Consider the following 25,891-nt stretch of genomic DNA (forward strand, 5'->3'; position numbering starts at 1 on the left):
CCCATTAAACAGGGAACTCCACTCAGGTAAAAGGAATGAATGAATGTGATAATTGATAGCTATATAGATATATAAACATCACATTTAAATACATATTTACAAAATGAACAAAACATATACTGATAGGGGATATTAATAGATGATACATTTTTAGTAAAGGGCCTTACTTGTAACAAGGCCCGTACCCAGGATTTCCTAAATATTGAGGTCCAAACATGCTAGGGGGGTTCGGGGGCATACATTTACAAGTTGTAGCAGAGTATTATCTAATAGTATTTAGATAAAATATCTGCGTACTTCATCCATACACTAAAGGGGTTGGCCCTTTTTTCTCTTTCAAAAGTCTTTACTATTACTTTTTCATTCATCTATCATTTTCATTAGTTAAGTAGCCTACTATTCGTCACTTGTGGGTGAATGTACTCACCTTGTGTTAATTTTCCTTTATTGTTCTGTGGATGAATTACAGACCTGATGAACATGCACAAACAAAGAAAAAAGATGAGTCTGAAGGTGGAATCTAGGACTCCCTTTAATGAATCTATTTCAGAAAAAAACAAACATTTCAAAAGAGTGTCAACTCCAATCATGTAATCTGATAAACATTTACAATGGCAAGTTGACACAATGATGCATGCAGCCTTAAATTATGTAGATTATTAGAGTGATAATGTAAATAATCAGACACTGTGTTTATCCGTATTTTTTTGTTGAACATTATGATCCAGGGATGATCTCGTCTGATGAGCTAGTCAGATGTTGTCGAAGGTTGGATCTTATGAGCTGTAATTTGTCTTTTGTACAAAAGGATGCTTTCTTCAACATTGGCCTTTTTGTTTTTTTACCTAACACTAATGCTCATTAGAACTACAGCTAACATTCCCGTTATACACTAATGAGGTCAGGATTTCATGTAAAAATGCTACAGGGTTACATAAGGGCTTGGATGCAGTGCTTTACCCTATTAAGAACACATGCTCTTGTTGTTTAGGACTTCTAGTGAGGTTAACAAAGGACACTTAGGGAGGGATTACAGTGTGTTTAATTGTCTTATTATTACCAAAAGTTGCAGTTGCCTAAATTGTTGATCAGGATAAAAAATGTCACACCCCCAGGAATGATGACGTCAAGGCTTTAGACATAAATTGGCAATAAAAAGTTGCAACTCTCTTGACCTGATAACCTTATCTTGCTTGAATACTGGAGCACCTAAATCAAATACTGTATACATTTGTATACATAGCCCCCTCCTCGATATAGGCTACTATAAAGTCTTGCTGGAGTATGTTTTAATTTTTGAAGGAGTGCTGTGAAAAAACACTGGTATTGTTTAAAACAATACATTACTACATTATAGTTTTTCCAAAAATGAATTAAAATAAGATAAATAAATATCCCTTTAACATTGAAATTATTTTAAAGCCCATACAGCATAGTCGAGCTCTGGTCTGATAAGTACATGTGTTCCTATAAAGGCAAAGAAACCTGTACAAAAAAATATTATCAAAATAACACACTTCTGAAAGTGTACAGAGCAAAATATTGTGATAATCCTCATTAAATGTACAGTTGTGCTCCTTTCTTCCATTTATCCGTTTCAGAACGAGTTTGTTTTTTCCTCTGTGCTGTGTGATAAGAGATCAGCCTTTTGTAACACACTGTCTCCACTGTGTGGCGCCTCATACCTGTATATCATAACTTGAGCCTGAGTAACCTTGAATTATTTTATGAAATATGTACAATAATTGTATCTCTTGCTAATGCTTTACTAGTGAACCTGCTAACATATATCCAAATACCATTGAACCCTAAAGAGAAAGTGTGCGGTGCATGTCTTGGTGGAGGGAGCAGCAGGGAACATTTTATTTGATGGTATCTGAAGGAAAAATTAAGTCATCATTATAACAGATTAACAGAAGAGGTGAGGTCACCAGTATGGGCTTTATATGTCCTCTACATCCAAGAGAGGTGATTGAACTTCTACAGTTGGAGAACTGCAACTCATATCCTGAGATTCAATACTGTTCGTCCTCTCTTGGTACAGTGAAGCTCTGCAGTCTCTGTCTGTTTCCGGCCCCGTCAGAGAACAAGGAGGGTCCTGTGGGAGGTGGGTAGGGCTGGATCCAACTAGGTCATTTTGCCTTGGGCCATTGACAGAGCTCTGGTGGCACTGGCTGTGCCCTGTGCATGTTGAAGTGTGGACTGACGGAGTGAGAGTGCTGAAGGTAGGGTGATACTGCAGCCGGCCAGTGTTATACATGGAGGAATGGATGGGTGTCTGATTTTGTGTGGGACCAGAGTTGGTTTGAACATCCAGAGATGGATGGGAGAAGCCAGAATTCACAGAGGAACACAGAGGGTGTGTGTTGCTCATTGTTGTAATAGAGGCATTGTATTGGACCTGTGGAGCCTGACAAACCACGGGGAAGCTACTGAAGGAAGGGCTGTGGCCTAGGAGGGATGGATGTGGGTGGGTCGTGTAGGGAGAGTTTGGAGTTATTCTTGAAGTTTGAAAGGGGCCACACTGGCTCTGTAACATATGGGCTGTGGCCCCTTCCCTGTCAGAGCAGCACAGGTGTACACAGGAGGACACAGGGTTGGAAGACTGCAAAGTTGGACTTCTATCCAGAGAGGGGATACCACTGCAGCCCAACACATTTCTGGCAGGGTGACTAATTGCTTCATGATGGAGATGCAGACTGGTGGCAATATTTAAAGGGACGTGGGGCTGCCAGTTGCTGGAAGCACTCACACTAGGACTGGGAACCATTTGTATGCCATAAGACGGCATGAGGTGCATGGTGCATGGACATATGAGACTGTAGGAAATGCATTATGTCATGGAGCTCCTTGGCCAGGTTGGACACTTCATGGTTCAGGTTGCTCACCTGAGAAGAAAAGAAAAAAGAGTTTGCTGTGGGGCATATCTATTTTTTTAAATTATTTGAAATAACTAATAAATGACAAACATATGTGATACACCTGGAGAATTGCAGTAAAAATTGCAGTATGTTTACTACCCCATAACACTGTAACACATTTGGCAAAAGAATGTACTGATAATTCTGTATAGCCAGATCATTTATATATTTTGACTTTTTCAAGAGCAATGTTAAGGTACTTGTTTTTTCCTTGAGTATTTTGATACTTTATACTTATACACTTCACTACATCTATGAGGCAAATAGTGTACTTTTTACCCCACATTTATTTGAAAACTGTACCTCTTTGTTCAGTTTGCTGATGTTCTGTCTCACTTCCTCTGTCTCCAGAAGCAGGTGAGCACTCACTTGGAACTGGTCTACAAAAGAATGAAAACAAAGCAGTACAGCTGAACTGAAATAACCCATAATATATCATGACATCTAGCCTCAAATGAGTACGGTTATAAGTACTGCTTAAATGTAGAGCAATTATGTACAGTATAGATATCTGATGATGATTAGTTAATCATACATGTAGGTTCCTGGAAAGTTATTTTTATCAAATTGTCTGCTATTTCATTTTTTCCAATTCGTTTCACCTTACCTGTTATATTAGTCTTTGTCTCCCTCTGTTCTACATTAAATTGAAATGTGTGACCATTGTCCTCAATTCCATCCACGACCCTGGCAGAGACACAAATCAGTGTTACTACATAATCATGAAAAAGGTGCAAGAGTGATTGCTGATTTATATTTGGGTTATTAACAGGTTACCTGGGGCTAAGGCTAGGTGGGCTAACACAGCTCAAGGATGGCATTAGTAGATTGGCAGGCCGCTGGTTCAAAGACTGGTCGCTGCCAATACTGGGCACAGGAGAAGGAGAGAGCTCCTGATTGGTGAATGACTGATGAAAGGGGCTGTGGCTTCTACCGCCCTGAAGAGGGGAGCCACAGTTGCGGAGTGCACTGATGTGGCGGAGCTCATCCCCTAACATGGTGCTGAGGCAGGGCTGACGCACAGGGCTGCCTGCTCCATATAACAAGGGCACTTTCCTCTGCTGATAGTGCCTCACGTCTTCTCCACGGTCACCATCATCTGCCTCAACAATATAGGGCAGTTTATGGTCCATAGCATGACCCTGAGGAGACAATAGATTGAAAATTCGATGTGTCTTTGATTTGTGGAAAACAATTTAAGGCTGAGTGACTCTTAACACTTCACTTTTCTAGACCCATCATTTCAAATGAACACTAAAACCTTAAACATACTGTAAAAGAAAAGGGTTGATCATGAGATTGTGGGAATTCGTTTTCCCTGCTTGCTAATACTAAATTATATTGTTCCTGTCTCCTGAAAATTAGTATAAACAAATAAATAAAAAATAAAAATTGTGAAAAATATAGAAACACATATTTGCATGTATAGAAAATGGTAAATCTACATTCAAAGCAACGCTTTCTCCTCTGTAACAGACCAGAAAACTAAAATAGAAACAGGTACAGTCTTGTTACATTTGTAAATGGAATTAAGATATCATTTTAATGTATACGGTGTGTCAGCATGCAAGCTGGAGAGCAGGTCTAGGAAAACTGTCTCTAGGGGAAAAGACACATTATCTGCACACAAACATGAATGAACAAATGTAGCAAAGCCTTCTATGTCTCTGATTGATTTCTATATTGCTTTATGGGCTTATTTTTGGCTCCTCTTCTTTCAGAATCCTTGAGTTAACTTAACACTTAATTTATCTTAAGATGAATCTCTTCAACATGTAAATGATCTAATCGGTTTCGATCATTAGGAAGTGGTTTTCATCACTGTTTTTAGCAGCATAATATCCATCTTTATCTCAGCTTTGTGTTTGAGTTCAGGCTGTTAATGTTCAATCCTCAACTTTAACCATTACAAGTTTTCAGGATAGCACACTATGGACTTATAATTGTGCTGTAACTGACTGTCAGATGTATCTGGCAGATGAAGGCTGATTTCATTACTTTAGTGATGCACACATACCAGAGAAAGCCTTGAAGACCTAAGCTTTGTTACTCCCTAGAGATTTGAAAGCCACAATTAGCAAGGTATTACACTCACATTCTTTATTTGGTGGTAGCCTAGGTATCTTGTTGTTAATGAGCAGTAGCAAAGAAATGAAACACTGGTACAATGAAATATCTGTCTCTGCAGTGTTGTGTTAGCAAATGTCTTCTTACGTCAGCTTCACTGCCCTCTCTCAGGTTGTAGGTGAGGTTGTTGTTGATGTCAGAGCTGAACCGGCTGCCGTACTCTGGATAGAGCAAGAGGACCTCCCTTAGAGCCTTAACACTGATGTACTGCAGGTCACAGTAGGTCAGCGCCTTCACGTCTGCATTGGTCTTGATCACCTGGTCACGATCTGGGAGGTCAGAGCCAATGAGATCACCTTTTCCTGTAGGGATTAAAACAGAGATGTAACTACTTGTGGTGCAACACATCTGAAAGTTACAAAATGAGTAAAAGAGGAAATGTTCAGAGATGGCAAAAGTACACACATCCTTTACTCAAGTAGAAGTACAGATACTCGTGTTAAAAAATACTCTGGTAAAAGTACTGACTAAACTTCTTTACTCAAATAAAAGTAAAGAAGTATGGGCTATGAGTAAAAAGTAAAAAGTACCCATAACTACCAACTGTTTTATAGAGTAACTGACCTCTCTTTAGATTAATAGAACCATAATGTCATTGTTAGCTAATGAATGTTTATGATGCTGAACAACGGCTAATTACAAAGTTTGCATTGGTCCCTCTTCTTTAGAGAAGACCAGGAAATGATGGATACACAGATCGTGTTAAAAATCATTTGGGATGCAATGACTCTAAATAATAATGATCACGCCACCAAACGTAGATTAAAACTAAAGTAATAAACCTGTTTTGAAAATGTAAGAAGTAGAAAGTACAGGTATTTGTGCTAAAAATGTAAGAAGTAAAAGTAAAAAGTCATCAGAAAAATAAGTAGTGGATTAAAGTACTGATACCAGAAAGATGTACTTAAAGGTCCCCTATTATACTGCTTTTCATCAATATTTAATAGGTCTCAGATATATACAAAACATGTCTCTGAAGTGTTTGGTTCGAAACACCAAAAAGATCACGCATTTTAGCATCCCATAATCCCCTCTGTTTCAGCCCTGTTTCAAAGTGCTGATTCTCTGTCTGTTACTTCAGATAAAAAAGAACCACAATGGTGCTCTAGGAGGAGATTCAGGTGATAAGGTGGGGGGGGGGGGGGTTACCTCGGTTGGTGATTGGCTAATGTTTATACAAGCCGTTATAACATAACAAGTGGCCAAAATCTGATCAGCTCATTTCCAGACAGGTTTTTATATAAATGGATCAGGACAAAAAGTGAGCAAATATTTTTTCCTGAAATTTTCCGAATCTCTTTACACAGAGGGGACACATGTTGATGTATAAAAGACGTAAAAAAAGTGGATATTGCACAATAGGTGACCTTTAAGTACAGTAAGGAAGTATTTGTACTCCACTACTTCCCACCTCTGGAAATGTTTTATACTTGTTGCACACTAACCCAGGATGGCCAGAACCATGCCATCTTTTAGAACCTCCAGGGAGCCAGAGCAGACAAAATAATTGGCCTGCAGGGCATCTCCGTGGCGTATGAGGTATTCCCCAGGTGCACAGAAAGAAGTCTTGACATGCAGGGACAGGGAGCGCAGGCACCCTCTGCTGGCGCGCTCAAACACAGGCAGCTGCAGGATGTCCTTGTTCAGATGCATGGCGATGTCAGCTCGCAGTTCATCTGGGAAGTCATGCAGCAGCTAAGAAAAAGGTCAGTAAAAAAAATAGTCTTCAATAACCACTGCAAAATAATGCTTTTGAAGCTACAGTACTACAGTGCTTCAGGACATACCGCCACCTCACTATCTATTTTCAATGGTGTGCTTCCTTACACTGTCCCACTGACGGAATGCCTTTATGTAGCTATTGCACACAAATGTCCATGAAAAAGACAAAATGCAGCATTACAAAACATTAAAGGGCAACAGAATGCATGCCGTCTATTTTAAGAAATTTGATTTGGTCATGTTTTGTACACTGTTAGGCTCTGTATCCGTTTCTAAGCTCTATTGGGAAGAAGCTTAATTTTAACACTGAATCAAATGCTTCCATGAAATGAGAAAGTGTCACTAGTTGATTCAAACACTAACTTCTTGTCTACAGTGGCCGCATAGCGAAAGCAGCACGACTGCAGCAGCAGCTGGGTAGGGAAGCTGAAACTTTGAAATACCCAGAGATAAGATTTCTATTGGAATTGGAGATTTTCATCTGCTGCTACTTTAAGCAAGGATTTAAATACTCCTTTCAAAGGGGCACAGATTGTGGTATTGAAGGTTGATGCACTCACATGATGTGCCAAGCTGCTCAGTAAAAACAGACATGAGGTGTTAACGCCAACAAGTTCTCAGAAATCGGTGGCTGTGTCTGTTACCTTCGACAGTGAATACATCAACTACAGATGGTGGCGGCGAGGGTGTTAATGAGTATACTCACTATATTTCAACTCCAACTCCTATCATTAAAGGAATGTTGCTCTTGATCAGTTCTGTTATTGGTACTGCAGTTCTAAATGTGTGCCATCTACTTAGGGACCCATTTTAAAATTCTGAATCTCAAATCTAGCGCAACCACAAAATGTATTTTTCTGCATGAAGACGACATTTTTACAGCCCACACAGTCCACAATTTACATATTAAACACTGAAAGAAACTCACTTTGATAGGAAAACTTCTCACTTAATAATTCAATTAATATTAAATTGGCACATTTCAGATTCTACACCCACCTCATTGGCGTTGATGCCATTGTTGACGGACCAGGTTGCCTGAAAGTACTCCAGCATCCTCTGCTTCAGCAGCTGAGGCAGCCGATGCACACGGTTGAAGTCCTTCAGATCTTTCATCCGGGTGTGGTAGAGAGAGCGCCGTGAGTACATGCGCTGGATGATGGCTGTCACATTGCCGAAGACCACTGCATGCATCAAGGCTGGGGGTGGGAGAGGGGAGTAACATTAAGATAGTCTCACATATGTGTAATAACTCTTGGAATTTCGTAGTGATCACTAGTTAAACTCACCACCCATGAGCATTATGCAGATGGAGAAGATCTTCTCAGCGTCCGTATTGGCACACACGTTGCCAAATCCGACACTGGTGAGGCTACTGAGGGTGAAGTAGAGAGAGGCGATGTAGGCGCTAGGAATGGAGGGACCCCCCAAGGTGCGGTTGAAGTATGGTGTCTCCAAACGCTTTCCCAACTCCTGAAGCCAGCCTTGAAAATATGGCCAGAAGATGGTTGTATAAGATTCATTTTAGATGACTAATCAAACGAGTCTTCTTCAATGGATGACCCTTTCTTCTTTGATGGGTGATATAATGTAGAATGATAAAATACATCACTGGTGATATAATGGCATTATCCTGTGACCTAAACTTCCTCCGTGCCTAGAGGAAATGATGCTGAGGCATTCAGGCATTCAAGCATGACAAGGATGACGTGCAGTTCCGGCCCTTTAGGGTTGCCACGAGAGACAAAGAAATGTCTCTGTTAAGCTTAATGAGCAAGGGAGACATTGTATAGCTTAATGAGCAAGGGAGACATTGTACTAAAAGTACAATGTCTCCCTTGCTCATTAAGCTTAACAGAGACATTTCTTTGTCAGGGGTGTCGAAGTGTTCAAACACATGACCACACACACGCAATGTGCTCACCTATTTCCCAGGTTACGGGGTTACTGCTTTCTATCTCTTTTCGTCCGATGATGTACCAGACACAAGCCATCCAGTGAGCCAGCAGAGCAAACACAGACATGAGCAGGGTCAGGACCACCGCGCTGTACTGGGAGTATCGGTCCAGCTTCTGAAGAAGGCGCAGCAGGCGCAGAAGACGAACTGTCTTCAACAAGTGCACCAGCGAGGTCTGGGAGAACAGATGGGAAGGAAGAACATACAAACTTGAACCAATTGTAGCAATTTAAAAACCTATTTTAGAGCTGCAATAATTTGGCCTAGTCAATTTAGTCATTTATTGGGAACTTTTTTGGTAAACTGTTAATGATTGATTTTTTTTCTTTCGAGCAAAAATGGCAGAAAAGGCTGTTTTCAGCTTTCAAATGCGAGGATTTCCCACCATCCTCTGTGTTACATATTACATTTATGTATTTAAATTATATTTTTTGGGTTCTGAATGGACAAAACAAGACATTTTTAGACATTGCCTGAGACTTTTAGAAACTCTTCACTATTTACTAGTCGTTAGTTGCAGCTCTGCTAGTAAGCCATTATCTTTTCTCTTCTAATCTTGAGTTAATGTCTTTTTTTTCTAAAGCATTTGCTCTGAATTGAATGTGACTATTAGCATAAATGTTTTTAACTACACAACACAACAACACAACCTAGGATGTGGTTGAAGGCTAAGTAGGTTGTTTTGAAAAGTAACACAAATGCATAGTAAATATATAAAGAGTATTTAAAAAAAGATTCTAACAAGAATAAATAAAACATCAAAATGTGCTAATGTACAATCAAGGCCAATCAAATAGTAGAATACAATTACAGTGCAGCAACAATGCAGTGTCACTTACGAATAAATACAATCGGATAAAGACAAAGCAAATAAAAGTTGAAATGCAGTGGCAAACAAAATAAAGTTTTAAACCCTGATAGAGAGATGTTTTTTTTAAGTCATCTGAGGCCTGAGGCAAAGTAAAACTAATCCATGAGAAGTACTAGTGTTTAACTGGAGGATAAAACTGAAGCGAGCGAACAAACGACGATGCTCAGTGAAGTGTTTGAATGAAGAGGATAATCATGTCCAGTCTAGTGCTCTGGGGGAACAACACAACTAAAACATTAGTGGCTGTCTCAAAGTTGGTGCACTTAAAGAGACAGAAAAGTCTAAAACCTGGGGGCACAGTGTACTCAGAGATATGTAACAATCTTACCACTGTGATGTTGAAAGCATAGAGAAGGTCGAAGGGTAATGCCGCGATCAGATCCACAAAGAACCAAGTGGTGCAGTAATGGAGGAAGATGGAGCGGGCGTCGTACACTACCTGACCGGACTGACTCACATAGGTCGTCCGAAAATTTAGGATTATGTCTGAAAAGAAGAGAAGTAAAGGAAATCTATAAAAAAACACACATTTAAAGAAAAGTATTTCATGATCAGACGATACATTTAGGTCTAAGAGTTTGGGAGTTTACTTGGCTGTTTAAGCTATTTTATTTAGACTTGTCTTGTCTTGAGTGTCTCTAATCATATTTAAATGTAATTTGATCAGAATCTGAATTCCTTTGTTTGTCCTACAGGGGGGGAAATTACATTGTTACAGCAAAAGTAAAGATAGAGACAACAAATAAAGCACTATTAGATAAAGGGCATGCACAGAATATTTAAAATGAAAGGTTATTACAATTTATAAAGTACACATTTGTAATAAAAAATATTACAATTTAATTTAAGTTTTTTTAACGTTTATTTTATATTTTCTGTAAAGCACTTTTAATTGTCTTGTGTTGAAATGTGCTATATAAATAAACTAGCCTTTATCTCAGGTACATACAATAATTAGTAAGTCAATTGGTCAATAATAATACTTCCGAATTATACAATTGGTTATTCCTTTGAAGCTTGCAAGATGAAAAAGTAAAATATGTGTTTAACTTTTTATACATCTAAGATAAGTAAGGTGAGTATCAAATAATAGCTACAGTAATGTTATGGAGGTAGCCAGAAATATATGACATTAGAGGCCAAAATAGAGTAGCTGAAAGATCATGTTATTTATTATAGCGCTATAATAAATGTAAGGAATTATTATTATTATTATTATTATTATTATGTTATTATTATTATTATGTTATATTCTCAGTATTTTAAAGTTATGCCGATTGAAATGATAAAAAAGGAATTATTCATTTAAAAAGATTCAGCTCCATGTTGATGATTAGAAAACCCATGAAATAACCGGTAATTTTAGCAAACTAATGACCTTGTTATTATTGTTATAAATCCCTGGCACTATATTTCACTTTTCAGCTTTTCTTTTATTTATTGCAGTTAGACTGAACACAGAGTGCATGTGAGTTTAAATTAAGTTCTTTCAGGGACAAGATTTTGTAGTTATACTCCACTCCTAATACTGAAACTTAAAGTGAGAAAGATTTACTTTCACAAAAAAGGAAAGCTAATTTTGTCCCCAGAAACACCTGTTCAGAGAGATGTGCTATAACACTTTGTTTTGAGGAAAAGTGGGACGAAGTGAGATAAATCTAATTATGATTTCATAACCTGGGGCAACAGAGACACCCTGAGTGGGCGAGAAAAGGTAGGAGGTGTAGCCGTGTCAACTATCGCCAGGGAAACCAGTGTGACTGGGAAATACAGCTGTTCTTCATACTGAACATAGTTACATAGTTATATCACATCTCTTTATAACTCTGCACAAGACGCTTCGACACTAGGTCAGCTGGTGTGCAGCATGAAATCGGTGTCCAAGATGTTACTTTAAGTTTATCAAACTACCAAGTATGTGACAACCCGTTGCTGCAGATACACGCTTTACAACATCAGGAAGATACGTCCCCAGCTGACACAGAAAGCGACTCAGGTTCTGGTCCAGGCTCTCGTCATCTCACGCCTAGACTACTGCAACTCCCTCCTGGCTGGTCTGCCTGCATGTGCCATCCGACCTCTGCAGCTCATCCAGAATGCAGCGGCTCGTCTGGTCTTCAACCTTCCTAAATTTTCCCACACCACTCCGCTCCTCCGCTCCCTTCACTGGCTTCCGGTAACTGCTAGAATCCACTTCAAGACACTGGTACTTGCTTACCATGCTGCGAATGGATCTGGCCCTTCGTACATCCAGGACATGGTTAAACCGTACACCCCAGCGCGTGCACTACGCTCTGCATCAGCCAAACGACTCGCTGCACCCTCGCTGCGAGGGGGACCCAAGTTCCCATCGGCGAAAACACGTGGGTTTGCTGTCCTGGCTCCAAGATGGTGGAATGAGCTCCCCATTGACATCAGGACGGCAGATAGCTTGCACATCTTCCGGCGCAAACTGAAAACTCATCTCTTTCGACTCCACTTCGAGCGATAGAACTATTAACGAAGCACTTTTATACTAATAAAGGACTGGCTTATCTAAAGCCAGTTGAGTAGCACTTGAAATGTTTGGCTCTATGAAACCTGATGTACTTATATGATTCTGTTTTCTTCAAGGTTGTGTCTTCCTGGTCGAATGTACTTATTGTAAGTCGCTTTGGATAAAAGCGTCAGCTAAATGCAATGTAATGTGACAGAAAGAAGTTAGAATACAAAAGGCTACTATGTGGAGGAAGACTCGGTTGACTGCAAGCCTAGCAAACAGAAATTGTTTAATGAAAAATGAACATACCAAGGATGAAGAGCAACTCCACTGCGATGTCACTGCCCATAGTGCTACGGCTGACCAGGGAATGGTAGCTGCTGCCCTCATCGTGGCTAACAAAGCAGATGTCATACGGCACGGCCACGGCCACGTAGAAGGTGGCCAGCAGGATGAGCCAGTCCCACAAGGCCTTGGACACGCTGTAGTGCAGCAGGATCAAACGGGACTTTTTCACAGCCGCCACCTTGTACTCGGGCAGGGACGGTTTCTGAAATACACTCTGAAAAAGAGGACACAGATACATCGAAAAACAAAATCCTGGGAGCTTTTTAAAGAAATTGAACTCCAACCCGGTGCTGTGGTGCTGAGTCAACACAGTTGGACAGAAACCTATTTAAAATACAAATCTGAAGGGCTTGAATTATATTTACGGTCACCTTAAACCCAGATGTATGGTGAGTTATTTGGACAAATGCAACCAGATTTAGAGATGAAAAAGGACAAATAATGTAAAGTTTTTATACTTTACAATAACTTTCATTGATAAATAGTAGGCCTACATTCAAATGCAATTAACATTGAGTTATTAGTACATTTAACAAACAATGAAATGACAATTATTAATGTCATACATTTTTCATATGATACAATAACTTTCATTGATAAATATTACATTCAAATGTAATTAACATTTAGCTAATAGTACATTTAACAAACAAGAAAATGACAATTATTAATTTCATGCATTATAAGTAATGCATTAATCCCATTTTATCATAAATGTGTTTTTCTCACATTGGTCAGCTTCCTCTGGCCCCTCTTAGAGAACAGGTTGCTAAGGTGCTGCAGAATATTCCTCCCCCTCTCGTGAGCTTGAGAAAAGTGCGATCGATTGCTTTTCCTGCTCTGCTGAGCGTCCTCTGACATACCTGTGGAGAAACCAGTGGATTATTGTAAGTGCTGCCTCCCATAAATTCAATATGTGACAGAAGGACATTTTGAAAATATAATTAAAATGTCTTGTAGCAAGGCCTCACCATCTCCTTGGTTGTAGTGATGTCTCTTCCCGTATGATTCACTGACATCTTTGAAGGACAAGAGGAACAGCACCATCTCACCTTTCTCATTTTTAATTGGCACAATATCCAGGAGGCACCAAAATGGAATTCCTGAGGATATCAAACAGAGTATTAAACTGAGGTACCCAGCAGTGTTGCCTGACAGTTCTTCCCCCTAAAATGATAAATGGATTTCTATTAATGCTGGAATAACAATATATAACACCAACATAATGATAATGATTATGTTAACACACACCTACTGAATAAACCAAAGACTTGATTTACAATATTGATTTAAAATAATTGTATTCATGACGACAGCGATTTAACTTAAAATGACGGCAGCACTGATCAAGGTTTTTTCTGTAACTGTAAAGTCTGTTCACATCTTCTTTTTTACCCGTCTTTAAACAATGCCAGAGCCCATATGGTGTGCACGTTAGCACTTCCTGTCTTCTGTTGATTTCTCACATCCAATGCTCGGTTTTTTTAACCTCTGTTGCTTTTCTTTACTGGGGACAGTTTAGCGATCAAGTGTTATTCTCTCCACAAATATAAAAAGGAACATTCACAAAGTATTCCATGTTTGTTTTTTTTATGGAAAAAACTAATATTTGTTGTCCAGCCAATGTTACATTTAACGTACTATTTCAGCGGATTGATATGACTGCAGATCCCTTGATCCTCCTGAGCAACGGTCTGTTCACCTTAGCAACGGTCTAGTAGCAAGAATTAACAATCTCTGAAATTTCCAAATTGACCAATCAGAATCTAGTATTCAACTAGGCCTTGTAATAACTCTAGTTAGGCAAGGCAAGGCAAGGCAAGTTTATTTAGCACCTTTCAACACAAGGCAATTCAAAGTGCTTCACAATAATGAAAGACATTAAGAAAATGAATAGTTCAATTAAAAGCAGCGGCAAAAATAAAAGTCTTCAGCTTGGATTTAAAAGTAATAAGAGTTGCAGCGGACCTGCAGATTTCTGGTAGTTTGTTCCAGATATTTGGAGCATAATAACTGAATGCTGCTTTACCATGTTTAGTTCTGACTCTGGGGACAGAAAGCTGACCAGTCCCTGAAGACCTGAGAGATCTGGATGGTTCATAATTTAGCAGTAGGTCATAAATGTATTTTGGGCCTAAACCATTCAGTGCTTTATAAACCAGCAGCAGTATTTTGAAATCTATTCTTTGACACACATGAAGCCAGTGTAAAGACTTCAGAACAGGAGTGATGTGATCCACTTTCTTAGTGTCAGTGAGGACACGAGCAGCGGCGTTCTGAATCAGCTGCAGCTTTCTAATAGATTTTTTAGTGAGACCTGCAAAGACACCATTGCAGTAGTCGAGTCTACTGAAGATAAAAGCAGGGACAAGTTTTTCAAATCCTGCTGTGACATTAGTCTTTTAATCCTCGATATATTCTTAAGGTGATAGTAGGCTGATTTAGTAACTGTTTTAATGTGACTGTTGAAACTCAGGTCAGAGTCCATGACTACACCTAGATTTCTGGCTTTATCTGTTATTTTGAACATTGCAGACTGAAGCTCAGCGCTAACTTATACGTTCTGCCTTGGCTCCAAAAACCATTACCTCAGTTTTATCTTTGTTTAATTGGAGAAAGTTCTGACACATCCAGTCATTGATTTGTTCAATGCACTTACTCAGTGTTTGAATTGGAGCATAGTCTCCTGGTGAAATGGATATGTAAATGTGTGTCATCAGCATAGCTGTGGTAACTTATTTTGTAGTTTTTCATTATCTGAGCCAGTGGCATGTAGATGTTAAAGAGAAGGGGCCCCAAGATGGAGCTTTGTGGTACCCCTGTCATATTTGTCAACTCAGATTTGTATTTACCTATAGAAACAATGTTTTTTCTGTATTTTAATTAGGATTCAAACCAGTTTAGAACTGTTGCCGAAAGTCCCACCCAGTTTTCCAGTCGGTCTATTAATATGTTGTGGTCAACAGTGTCAAACGCAGCACTGAGATCTAATAATACTAACACTGAAGTTCTGCCACTGTCTGTGTTTAAGTGGATGTCATTGAAGACCTTTACAAGAGCAGTCTCAGTGCTGTGTTTTGGACGAAATCCTGACTGGAACACATCGAAACAGTTATTTAAATGCAAGATATTACTCAACTGTTAGCCTCATCTCCCTCCCTTCTATGTGTTTTCTTTAAAAGGAAGAACTGTAGTTGGGAAGATTGTTAAAATTCAAGACATTGGTACCTATTCTGACATTTTCAAACATTTGAGGTGAGTTTTAAATACAATATTAAAACATGTGTGTTACAGGGTGCATGATCGACTCAACACCTGGGTGATAATGTGATCCATACCGTTTTTCCTATAGAAGCAGACCTCTCCCTGGTACTCCTGCTGGCCCTCCAGAGCTTTGTCTAACTGCTGGATCACGCTCTCATTGGTCTCTGCTCCATGGAGGAAGCGGCAGGTGCAAGTTTTCTGCATCACCTCGGTCCGAACAAATCCGGTCAGCTCACAAAACCCGTCAGAGCAGTACACGATGGGGTGACCATGGCGACCCTGAGCATTCCCCAGTAGAAAGTTACTGTCTGCAATGGAAACAAAAGGTTAGAGGTGAATCTACTGAGTGACCCTGAGAAAACACTGATTGAAAAATAGGTGACATTTTATGATTTTTTTTTTAATACGTCAGATAGCTGCATCACTGAAAGAATAATATTTTTCAGTAACATTGAAGCATAGCAACAAGGTTCTCTTTTTGTTCTCCACTCTCTCTTGTGACATTGATTCAGATTATATTAGTTTGTTGATGCACCAACAGAAAAATACTTTTTCTCTGAGTCATTCTGTCTGCTTTCAGCTCTGAGCCCTAAAATAGTCGAGTGTACATCAGAGAGAGCTTTGTAGTAAGCCGGCGATGTGCATGAAGTCTGAGGATATGCAGGGCTCCAGCTGGCTCCATGGGGGACAGGGGCCTTAGTGGGGCTTCTTGCCCTTAATTAGCATGGCTGGTGAGTTTTCATCCGGCCACCGGGTGCGCAATCAATCAATCAATCAATCAATGTTTATTTATATAGCCCAATATCACAAATGTTACAATGCAATGCATTTTTGTATTTAACAACTACCTATACAAACATATACATACACCCACGCAAGAACCCAGTATCTTTAAAAATATCTCTGTGGTGATTGCATTAGGATAAACACTGTAAACGACTTAAACCTTTTCCATCTCTTCCTTGGAGATCCTGATACCCTCCCAGCCAGATTAAATAAAGCATTTAACTCCCAAATTGTTTTAGAGTTCATGATTACTTTGGAGGGTTTGCACATTTTAGTGCAAGTTATTGTGGTATGCTAAGGCGTTTCAAAACTGTAGTCCATTTAGGCCCTGATATAACCCTCTGCATAATGCAATAGTCGAACCGCACATCCTCAAGAATGGCTGTAATGTTGAAGCAGCCTTGTTGTATCAGCCTGCAGTCGTTTTAAACTTGCAGTTGCCAGGCAACCAGCAGAGACTCCAGGAAGTTACTGGTCCTGTGTGGCACATCAGTCTCTTTAAAACACCAGTCTGTTTGTTTTTAAATGCCATATTTTATACAGATGAAGCAAATAATATATAAGTAAATAAGTATATATTTGCTTACAGTATATAGGTAGATTGGATGCTTTGGCGAAAAAATCTTATAAAAATAAAACAAATGTAAGGATGACCTTACATTTATTGTACTTGGCCCGAAGAATCTACGAAACAAATTATCTAAAGATATAGTATACTAACTATGGATGGCATTAATTTGGCCTCCAGTGAGACTGTAAGGAATCTTGGTGTTATATTTGATCAGGATTTATCCTTTAACGCCCACATAAAATCAATTTCAAGGACCGCCTACTTCCATCTACGTAACATTGCAAAAATCAGGCATATCTTGCCTCAAAACGATGCAGAGAAACTAGTCCATGCATTTGTTACTTCAAGGCTGGATTATTGTAATTCCTTATTATCAGGGTGTACCAAGAAGTCAGTCAAGTCGCTTCAGCTGATTCAAAATGCTGCAGCTCGTGTACTAACCAGAGTTAGGAAAAGGGACCACATTACTCCTGTTCTGGCTGCCTTACACTGGCTCCCTATAGAACACAGGATAGAATTTAAAATTCTTCTTCTCGCCTACAAAGCCCTTAATGGGCAGGCGCCATCTTACCTTAAAGAACTCATTATACCCTACTGTCCTATTAGGGCATTGCGTTCCAAGAATGCAGGGTTGTTGGTTGTTCCTAGAGTCTCTAAAAGTACAATGGGAGCCAGAGCCTTTTCTTATCAAGCTCCACATTTGTGGAATCAGCTTCCAGTTTGTGTTCGGGCGGCAGACAGCCTATCCGTTTTTAAGAGTGCGCTTAAGACCTTCCTTTTTGATAAAGCTTATAGTTAGGGCTGATTAGATTCAGCCCCTAGTTTTGCTGATATAGGCTTAGTTTGTCGGGGGATATCTTACTTCTTCCTTCTCTCTGTCTATACCTGTGTCCTCTCATGTTCCGATTAACCCAGCTTCCCCAAATGTATTTCTTTTTGGTGTCTATATACGCCGGGATCTGGAGACATGGATGATCCTGCGGTCCTTTGTCCTGGATCGCGAGCCCTGGATCTTGAGTCGTGGCTGTGGTCCTGGATCATAGGTCCTGGATGGATATCCTCGTGGATTCATCTTCCTATTATACACACATGCATTTCCAAATATTTGGATTACCTATGTTGCAAATGTATTATCTTTTCAATTTACACACGGCATCTATTGCACGTCTGTCCGTCCTGGGAGAGGGATCCCTCCTCTGTTGCTCTCCCTGAGGTTTCTCCCATTTTTCTCTTTAAACTGTGGGTTTTCTCCGGAAGTTTTTCCTTGTACGATGTGAGGGTCTAACGACAGAGGGTGTCGTATTGTCATACTGATATTCTGTACACACTGTGAAGACCACTGAGACAAATGTAACATTTGTGATATTGGGCTATATAAATAAACATTGATTGATTGATTGATTATTCATTTGTTCATTCCCACTCTGAGTACAAGATGATTCCATTTAAAAAAGGCGTCTTTGTTCAACTGCTGCAAAACTCTATAATGTCGATACAGCTGCAAAGACCACACTGTACTTCATCCTGTTTTAATGAGAGTGATGCTTTTTTCCCCCTTAAAGCAAGCTAAATAAACACAGGCTGGTAACACCACATGCAGCTGTAGATAACACCTGATCCATTTCATACTATTCCAAATTTTCCAAACAGAGCTGGCAACAGGGGGGTGTTAACAAGTGTTTGTTCCAGAGAGAGAGACATGTAATTAGTGATGGATATTCTCTACCTGATAAGTATACAGTGAAACTCCCAAGATTTTTCCATGCTGTTGCCATAGTGATTTGTAACGAGAAAAAAATAAAACATATGCCAATGATGCAATTTGTATTAGGGTTTTTAGGACACTGTGCCAATATAAGATATTCAATATCTGCGTTGTTCTGTTTGTCATGCATCACAATTAACAATTGCATAACTCAAATTGCTAAGGTGTGTGCAGCATACATTAGTAAGGATCTACTGTTATTTTAACCAAAGCAAAGGTAAATATTGGCTGGATCCTATACCGCCAGATGACTAAACTCAAACTCTTTCACTTTCCTCTGTCTGTCTTCCTTCAGCCTGTTTCTATGGTTTCACGTTTTTCAAGCTTACAACAGTATCGCTCACACTGACTGGCCAAACCATTGTTGATCTGTGATTCTTACTCACAGTAATCTCTAGTCAATAACTACTCATGGCTTTGATAGAGAATCGTTGCATGTTATAAATCATTATATAACAAAACATTTTTGGGATTTCTTATTCATTGTTACGTATCCAGTTCTAGTTGGCACTCACATCATTCCTTTGCTTATTTTCTTTTTAATTGCAGGTACTCAGGGGCGGATCTACGGGGGGCAAGGGGGGGCAGCTGCCCCCCCACTGTAGAGCCTTTCCCCCCCAGCTGCCCCCCTAACTTTTGTTTCCCTAAAACTGTACTAAAACAAACCTACACTATTTCCACAAGCTTCTCAAGCAACAAAACAAGCATTACATTAGTTAAAAGTGAATCATTTAAAATATCATTTTAGGCCCGTTAAAAACGCAGCTCCGGCCCTGCATTAAACTGCGGAGCGGCGTTCACACAGCCCGCGGCTCACACCGCTGCAGAGAGGGAGCGAGCTGTCCCAGCACCTATGGATCAGCTTCCCCTTGGAGCATTTCCCTTTCCACTAGTTTAGTTTTTACTAAGGACGAGAGCTTGAAACTAAATATTAATAAAACGCTTTAGTTTGAATCGATAGCGTTTAACAGACGGGCGCTGTTTGGGGCGTTACGTTACAAAATACTACGCAGACAGCGTTAGCTGGGAGATCGATTACTTTGCTAAACTACGCGGTAGCCTACTATTAAATCCACGAAAACTACACATCACAGCCATGAGGCCAGATCAATGAAACCAGGATACATGCGCTTGATCAATACTTTCTGATGTTATATGATATGCTACATATTAGCTAGGCTACATGGCCCGCTTAACGCGTACAGTTATACAAGCATTTGTACCAGTGCTTTTCACAAGTAGACTCTTGCAGGCCAGAGTATAGGAGTGATTCAACAACAACAACAACAAAAATACATATCTGAGAAGAGATCAGGACGAACAGAAAGAGGAAAAGGAAAAGAGAGATGAAGAGACCAGGAGGGTCAGAGCAGGAGGAAGAGGAGGAGATGAAGAGACCAGGAGGGTCAGAGCAGGAGGAAGAGGAAGAGATGAAGACATTAATGAAGAAGAAGAAATATATGTGAGGAATAAAGATGAAATGTCAGAGAGAGGGCCAGAGGCAGGGATCAGGAGGCAGATGAAACTCCAGCTGGACCACATGGTATGTTCTTATTCTCCTCACATGTTCCATTACAGCAGCACAATCTAGCAGCTCTTAGTATTGACAAATATTGATTGAAATGTGTTGCTGCACAGGTCACCTGTAGCTCTCTGGAGAGATGGGTGATGTCATTTGTGTACTTAATTATAATTAAGTACTTACAGTATGCAGAATTCTGAGTATTCTCTGAATCGGGTGCCTTTTGGGTCTTTATATCTTTGAAAAATGAAACCAAAATGTTTGGTCATAACATCTGGTAGTGGACTACTTACATGTTCCCACCTCAGGCACAACATATAAATAATTACTAGGAATTTCCTTGAAAAAATGTAACAGGGTTGAAGTTTTTGACAAAAAGTAGGCATGAGACCTCGTTTAGCTAAGATATGGCACCACATGGAAGTCAAGGACATTACAAAATTGTAATATTTTGCAAAACTATTGTTTATTTTGTAATAAACAATTATTTACTATTATTATTCTTTGCCATCTTTTCTTCAGAAGACTTTTGTGATGTAATTCCCTCAATGCAGATCACACATGGACTGATCCATTATTTTAACTTAATAGGAGGGTAAATGGTATGGCTTGACGGGGTTGAAACAAACTGAGGGACGTGTGTCAATATTGCAATTTCATAGATAATTCAAATATTTTTTCAGAATTTCTTTTTGATCAGTTAAAGTTGACAATCATATGATTATATTAGCAGCAACATTTTGGGATAATTGGCCATTTTGATTTGTTTAATATTAAATTAATATGTAATAATGCTTAGTGAGGACATGCAAATATGTCTGTCTACTACTAAGACAACCAATCTTTTAAAAACAAAATATATATATACATTTAGTTTTACATTGTAATGCAAAACAACCTGTTTCATTAATTCATTGCTTTAAAATACATTTTGTAGTTTCCTTTCATTTAAAATTGTTGAAGTAAGGTTGGGGGACTCAAAGGGCACCTGATTGTTTGTCTGAACACCTTGTTTCTCTTGTGCATTAAGAACACTTGTGTTAGGGCATGAATTAACAATAAATAGGTTATATACAGTATAAAATACCACGTACTGTCCGCCCTCCCATGCCACCTTGGCATGACCTCTTGCCCCCCCTTTGCCACCCCATGTAAAATGTTCTAGAACCGCCACTGCAGGTACTCAAACCCAATCATTTCCATCGCTCATTATCCATTTCAGCAATTATGAGGAGGAAATAAATGTTCATACCTAACCTGGCAATTAGCAGAAGAGGGAATGAATAATATAAGTATTTTGTTCTGCTCTCAAAGAGAATGACCAAGCAAGACCTTTCATGATATTTGAATTGCCTCTGCATAATTGATTTCAATTAATGTCCTGGTAGTGCCCGTGCCATGTGATCACCACCTTCATTCCCCTGAGCCCAACATCAATTCACACTCTGTGGAAATGTGCTTCTCCTTCATCGAGATATCATTTGAAGTTTCCACCTTGTATTCAAGGATACGTCCTCAGGCAGAAAGGCTTTCAATTGAAACCGAGACACGTTCAATGCGTGTCTTCAGATTGAAAAGTGCTCGGCTCTTAAGAAATCTCTTGTCAGTTGGCCCCTTCACCTCCCACTCAGATACTTGGTCAATCCGCCCCCACATGCACATCTGATACAGAGGTATTATGGCAGCAAAGACTGAGAAAATGTCTGCGGTGTTGATACTGTATGTGTGTGTAAGTGTATGTTTATGTGTCATACAGAAAGCAAGGGCGAGACAACATGAAGAAGGCATGGAGGATTAGTGTGTGTGTGTGTGTGTGTGTGTGTGTGTGTGTGTGTGTGTGTGTGTGTGTGTGTGTGTGTGTATGTGTGTGTGTGTGTGTGTGTGTGTGTGTGTGTGTGTGTGTGTGTGTGTGTGTGTGTGTGAGTGAGTGATAGGGTGACACTGACAGAGATCGTGTCCTAGCACTGAATTTCTGAAATTGTGAATATGTAAAGGACACAGACTGTCTGACCCCTACACACTCACACCTTTCATCGTGTTCTATAAGAGCTGACGAGTGCCTCCTTATGACTTTCTACTCAACTGAGGCATGGTTTACACTCACAAAGATAAAATAACCAGGGTCAGAAATAATGAACAATGGGTGAACATCAATACTGTCCAAGTGTGGAAATAACCACCCTCTGTCTGATCGTTAGTTTCTTTTTTAATAATGCAAAAGCACAGTCCGGTATAGTTGATAAAGTCTGTAAGGTTGTATTGACGTGCATCTGCTATTTTATATATATTGATGAGCAACAAGGCTTTGTTGAGTAAAACACTGTTTAAAACAAATAGCCAATCTTTAATATAAGCAATATTACTGCCTGGGTTCAGAGTGGCAAGACAAGAACAGAACAGAAAGATATGTTTTGATAAAAGCTTAATTTACATTTGATTAAATATTCAAAGTCCCGTCATGTCCAATTTTTTAAGCTCAACCTTGCAATAATGGAGGAATTAAAATGAGAAAAGCAGAAAAAATGTGAAATATTTTGAAAGTAAAGCTTTTCTTATGAAGGTCTACCATTTCTTGTAGTTGCAGAATATTTACTTCAGTTAATATTTGCTTCACATTTCCATTTTGGTATGTGCTTGCTGTCACAATCACATAATTAATGCACTGTTTGAGAAATATATTTTCAGCAAATAAAAAAATAAAATGTTCACCAAATATCAACCTCAGTGTTGCTTCATTTACACAGCCTCTCCTGCTAACCTCACACCACTACGCAGGGTACAAAAACACCAAGAGGGAGTGCAAAGCAAATATAAAGATCAAGGAAATGCCCCTAAAAAGAGTCTTAAATATTTTTAAAATAAGGGTTGAAGAAGAACATCAGCTGAAATGTGTAGGAAAGTGTGTGGGTTATTTGTGGGAAAGATGGCAAACATAAGGTGTACAGCCGTAATATTTTTTGGTTTAAAGGAAGACCTTGACTGAGAAAAGCACAAATCTCAACAGTGAGCCATTCTTAGGAGCAGCTCTGTGGCTCAACAAGTGGCTCATCAGTTCAGATATATATCATCATAGCCGGGCACCGCTCGTTTCAATTTGTATTTATGGTTTACTGTCACAACTCGCAGTGTAATCATTGGACTTCACTTCCGTTGGACACATTTGTCATCAGCAGTGTTTTTCGGTGCCCGTCACAATCCTAAAGTAGGTTACAGAAATGCCAAAGGCACATCTCCTAAAAGCTCAACTGGTACAGTTGAAGCTTCAAAACTGAGAGGGATCTATATTCAGACGTCATAATTCAGATTTAATGATGTGTGGGGCAAAACGTTTGAAACACATTGACTGCAGTATTGTAACAAATAAATTGAAACAAAGAACGAGCACAACTAGCCTTAAGATGTACACAATAACATATGTACGGAATGTCTTGTTTGTCCCACAAATGACATTTTAACTTCAAGCTTTGAATATTTTAAATTAAAGACAATTGCAGAGAATTATAGATTATACTTACGAGTGCCATCAAAGTGGTTTGCGATGGTTTCCAAGAAGGTGTTTTGTGGAGCAAGGAGGCCCTTCATCACAGGCATCTTGTACTAGAGGAGGGGACGGCGGCAGACTCTCAGATAGAAGTTTCCAGCAGTTTTTCAGCATTCCCCAAAGACAACCTGAAAGAATAGCAGGGCTTGCTTCAAACTCTTAAAAAATGTTCTGATGGAGTGAAGGTTCGTTTTGTTCTATGTTGTTGCGAGGAAAGCACTGACTTGCATAATTTCTTCTTCTTTTTCTTCTTCAAGGCTTTCAGATGCGCATCCCCCTGCTCTCAGCGCTGTTTCACAGTATCACAGCTTCTCCTCAGCTTCTCCTCTTCAGTCTGGCTCCACTAACCATGGTTCCTGCCATCTCAGAGTCCCCTCCCTCCCTCCCTCCCTCTGTCTCTCACACAAAATCCTGAACCATCCCTCTTTCCAACACACAGAGAATGTACCAGTTATGTCTCTCATCTTCTCTCTTCCTTTCTCACACTATACTACATGCAATCCCCAAATAAGTTATTTGTAATCACTTAATCTGTTTCCATTTTTGTGTTTTTTTCTGAAACTAAAAGACTGTTGCTCAGGCAGCTCATATTTTGAATCCATGATCATCGGGATATATAAGAGAGCCTCGGCAAGTGTTGGTTGCTATGGATATTCCTAACTCAGAGAAAAAGACAAAGGTTTGACTTCTTTTGTGTTTGTTGGGTCGGACCTTTCTTCTGCTTTTCTATGGACACATGATGGCCAGGATTCAGATTAAATAAAGGGCTGTCTGGCTCAATGACACCACGTTAAATCTGCTGCCAAGCGTGATGCCGGTGAGCAGCTTGAAGGATCAATCAGCCCACTGTCTGTTTCACTATATCACATTTATTTTGCTACCCATACTGTACATCAACAAACACCCACACACATAATTGCTGTATAAGCCTTCATGTACGCACGCACGCACGCACGCACGCACGCACGCACGCACGCACGCACACACACACACACACGCACGCACACACAGGTGGCATTTCTAAACTACTGCACACACTGGTTCTTTGTACAGCATCCCTACCAATTGTCCCTTTCTTCTAGGTCTCATGCAGAGTGTGAGGCTGCTGTGAACACACACTCTGCACACACCACACTGAGACATCATTAAAGCATGGGTTATTAAAATCAACACTTATGCATGAAAAGGTCAAAACCACAGCCATCAAGTTTTCTAATCAAAGGTATATGAGTTTGCAAATAGCTTTTTTTTTTAATATCTTCTCATACAGAAGCAACAAGTCCTCCAACTTATACGACCAAATAGGTCGATTGTTCAAGCCCTTATTACGACAAAATAGGTTGTTTGTTCAAGCACTTAGTACGACCTATAATTACGTTTTAAAGTTTTCGACCTCTAGTGCTCCCGTTGATTTCAAACGTTACAGAGGGTCGTTTATTCACACATAACCCTCTCTGTAAAATCCTAAATTGTAGGATAGTTTGGCCATTAAAATGCTTTTTGATTAGATTTCTAGCGAGATGTGTATATTGTACTTTTAGAATCCACGTCCAGTCGATATGTAGGATCTATAGTTTGATAGATATTATGAAGATGATTTGAGGTAGCGGCAGCCTCCATGTAAAGTTACGGGGTGAAAACAGTATTTCCGGTCTCGACGTTTTCATAATAAAACCAATGATCAAATGATTTAACAGTGATATCTGCAGTACTCATCAACTAAAAAACATCAGTTTACCCTTGTTAATTATATGACATTTATTGGTTTAAATTGTGTGCAATGCTTTTGTGTTTTTCCCATAGGTTTTTCTCTTTTGATTCTGAGAGACACATTTCTTTTTTCAGAGGTTTGCTAAAACATCGATTGTTTTAGCCTCAATGCATGTTGGGAGTTTATGCGATATGAAATCGGAAAACATTTAAAAAAAATAAAATAATACTTTATTCCGAGTGTTCTTGCTTTTCTCTTTGGAAGTCATCACATAACGGCATTGTAATACACGGTTCGGCTGCATTA

The 25,891-nt window shown here is 39.5% G+C and overlaps 1 protein-coding gene across 1 annotated transcript; it reads right to left on the reverse strand.

The window, feature by feature from the left end:
* Window positions 1-502: 502 nt before the first annotated feature.
* On the reverse strand, window positions 503-24,194 carry kcnh4a (potassium voltage-gated channel, subfamily H (eag-related), member 4a). Its single transcript, XM_034220308.1, is given in 16 exon segments — window positions 503-2,786; window positions 2,788-2,888; window positions 3,225-3,301; window positions 3,529-3,608; window positions 3,699-4,063; window positions 5,136-5,350; window positions 6,494-6,743; window positions 7,770-7,969; window positions 8,060-8,254; window positions 8,695-8,902; window positions 9,927-10,084; window positions 12,387-12,639; window positions 13,155-13,288; window positions 13,397-13,528; window positions 15,764-15,997; window positions 23,849-24,194. Coding segments are annotated over 16 exon segments (3,522 nt in total). The 5' UTR covers window positions 23,925-24,194; the 3' UTR covers window positions 503-1,942.
* Between the last annotated feature and the right edge of the window lie 1,697 nt (window positions 24,195-25,891).

The sequence above is a fragment of the Gymnodraco acuticeps genome, unplaced genomic scaffold, assembly GCF_902827175.1.
Source record: "Gymnodraco acuticeps unplaced genomic scaffold, fGymAcu1.1, whole genome shotgun sequence".
NCBI classification, from domain to species: domain Eukaryota; kingdom Metazoa; phylum Chordata; class Actinopteri; order Perciformes; family Bathydraconidae; genus Gymnodraco; species Gymnodraco acuticeps.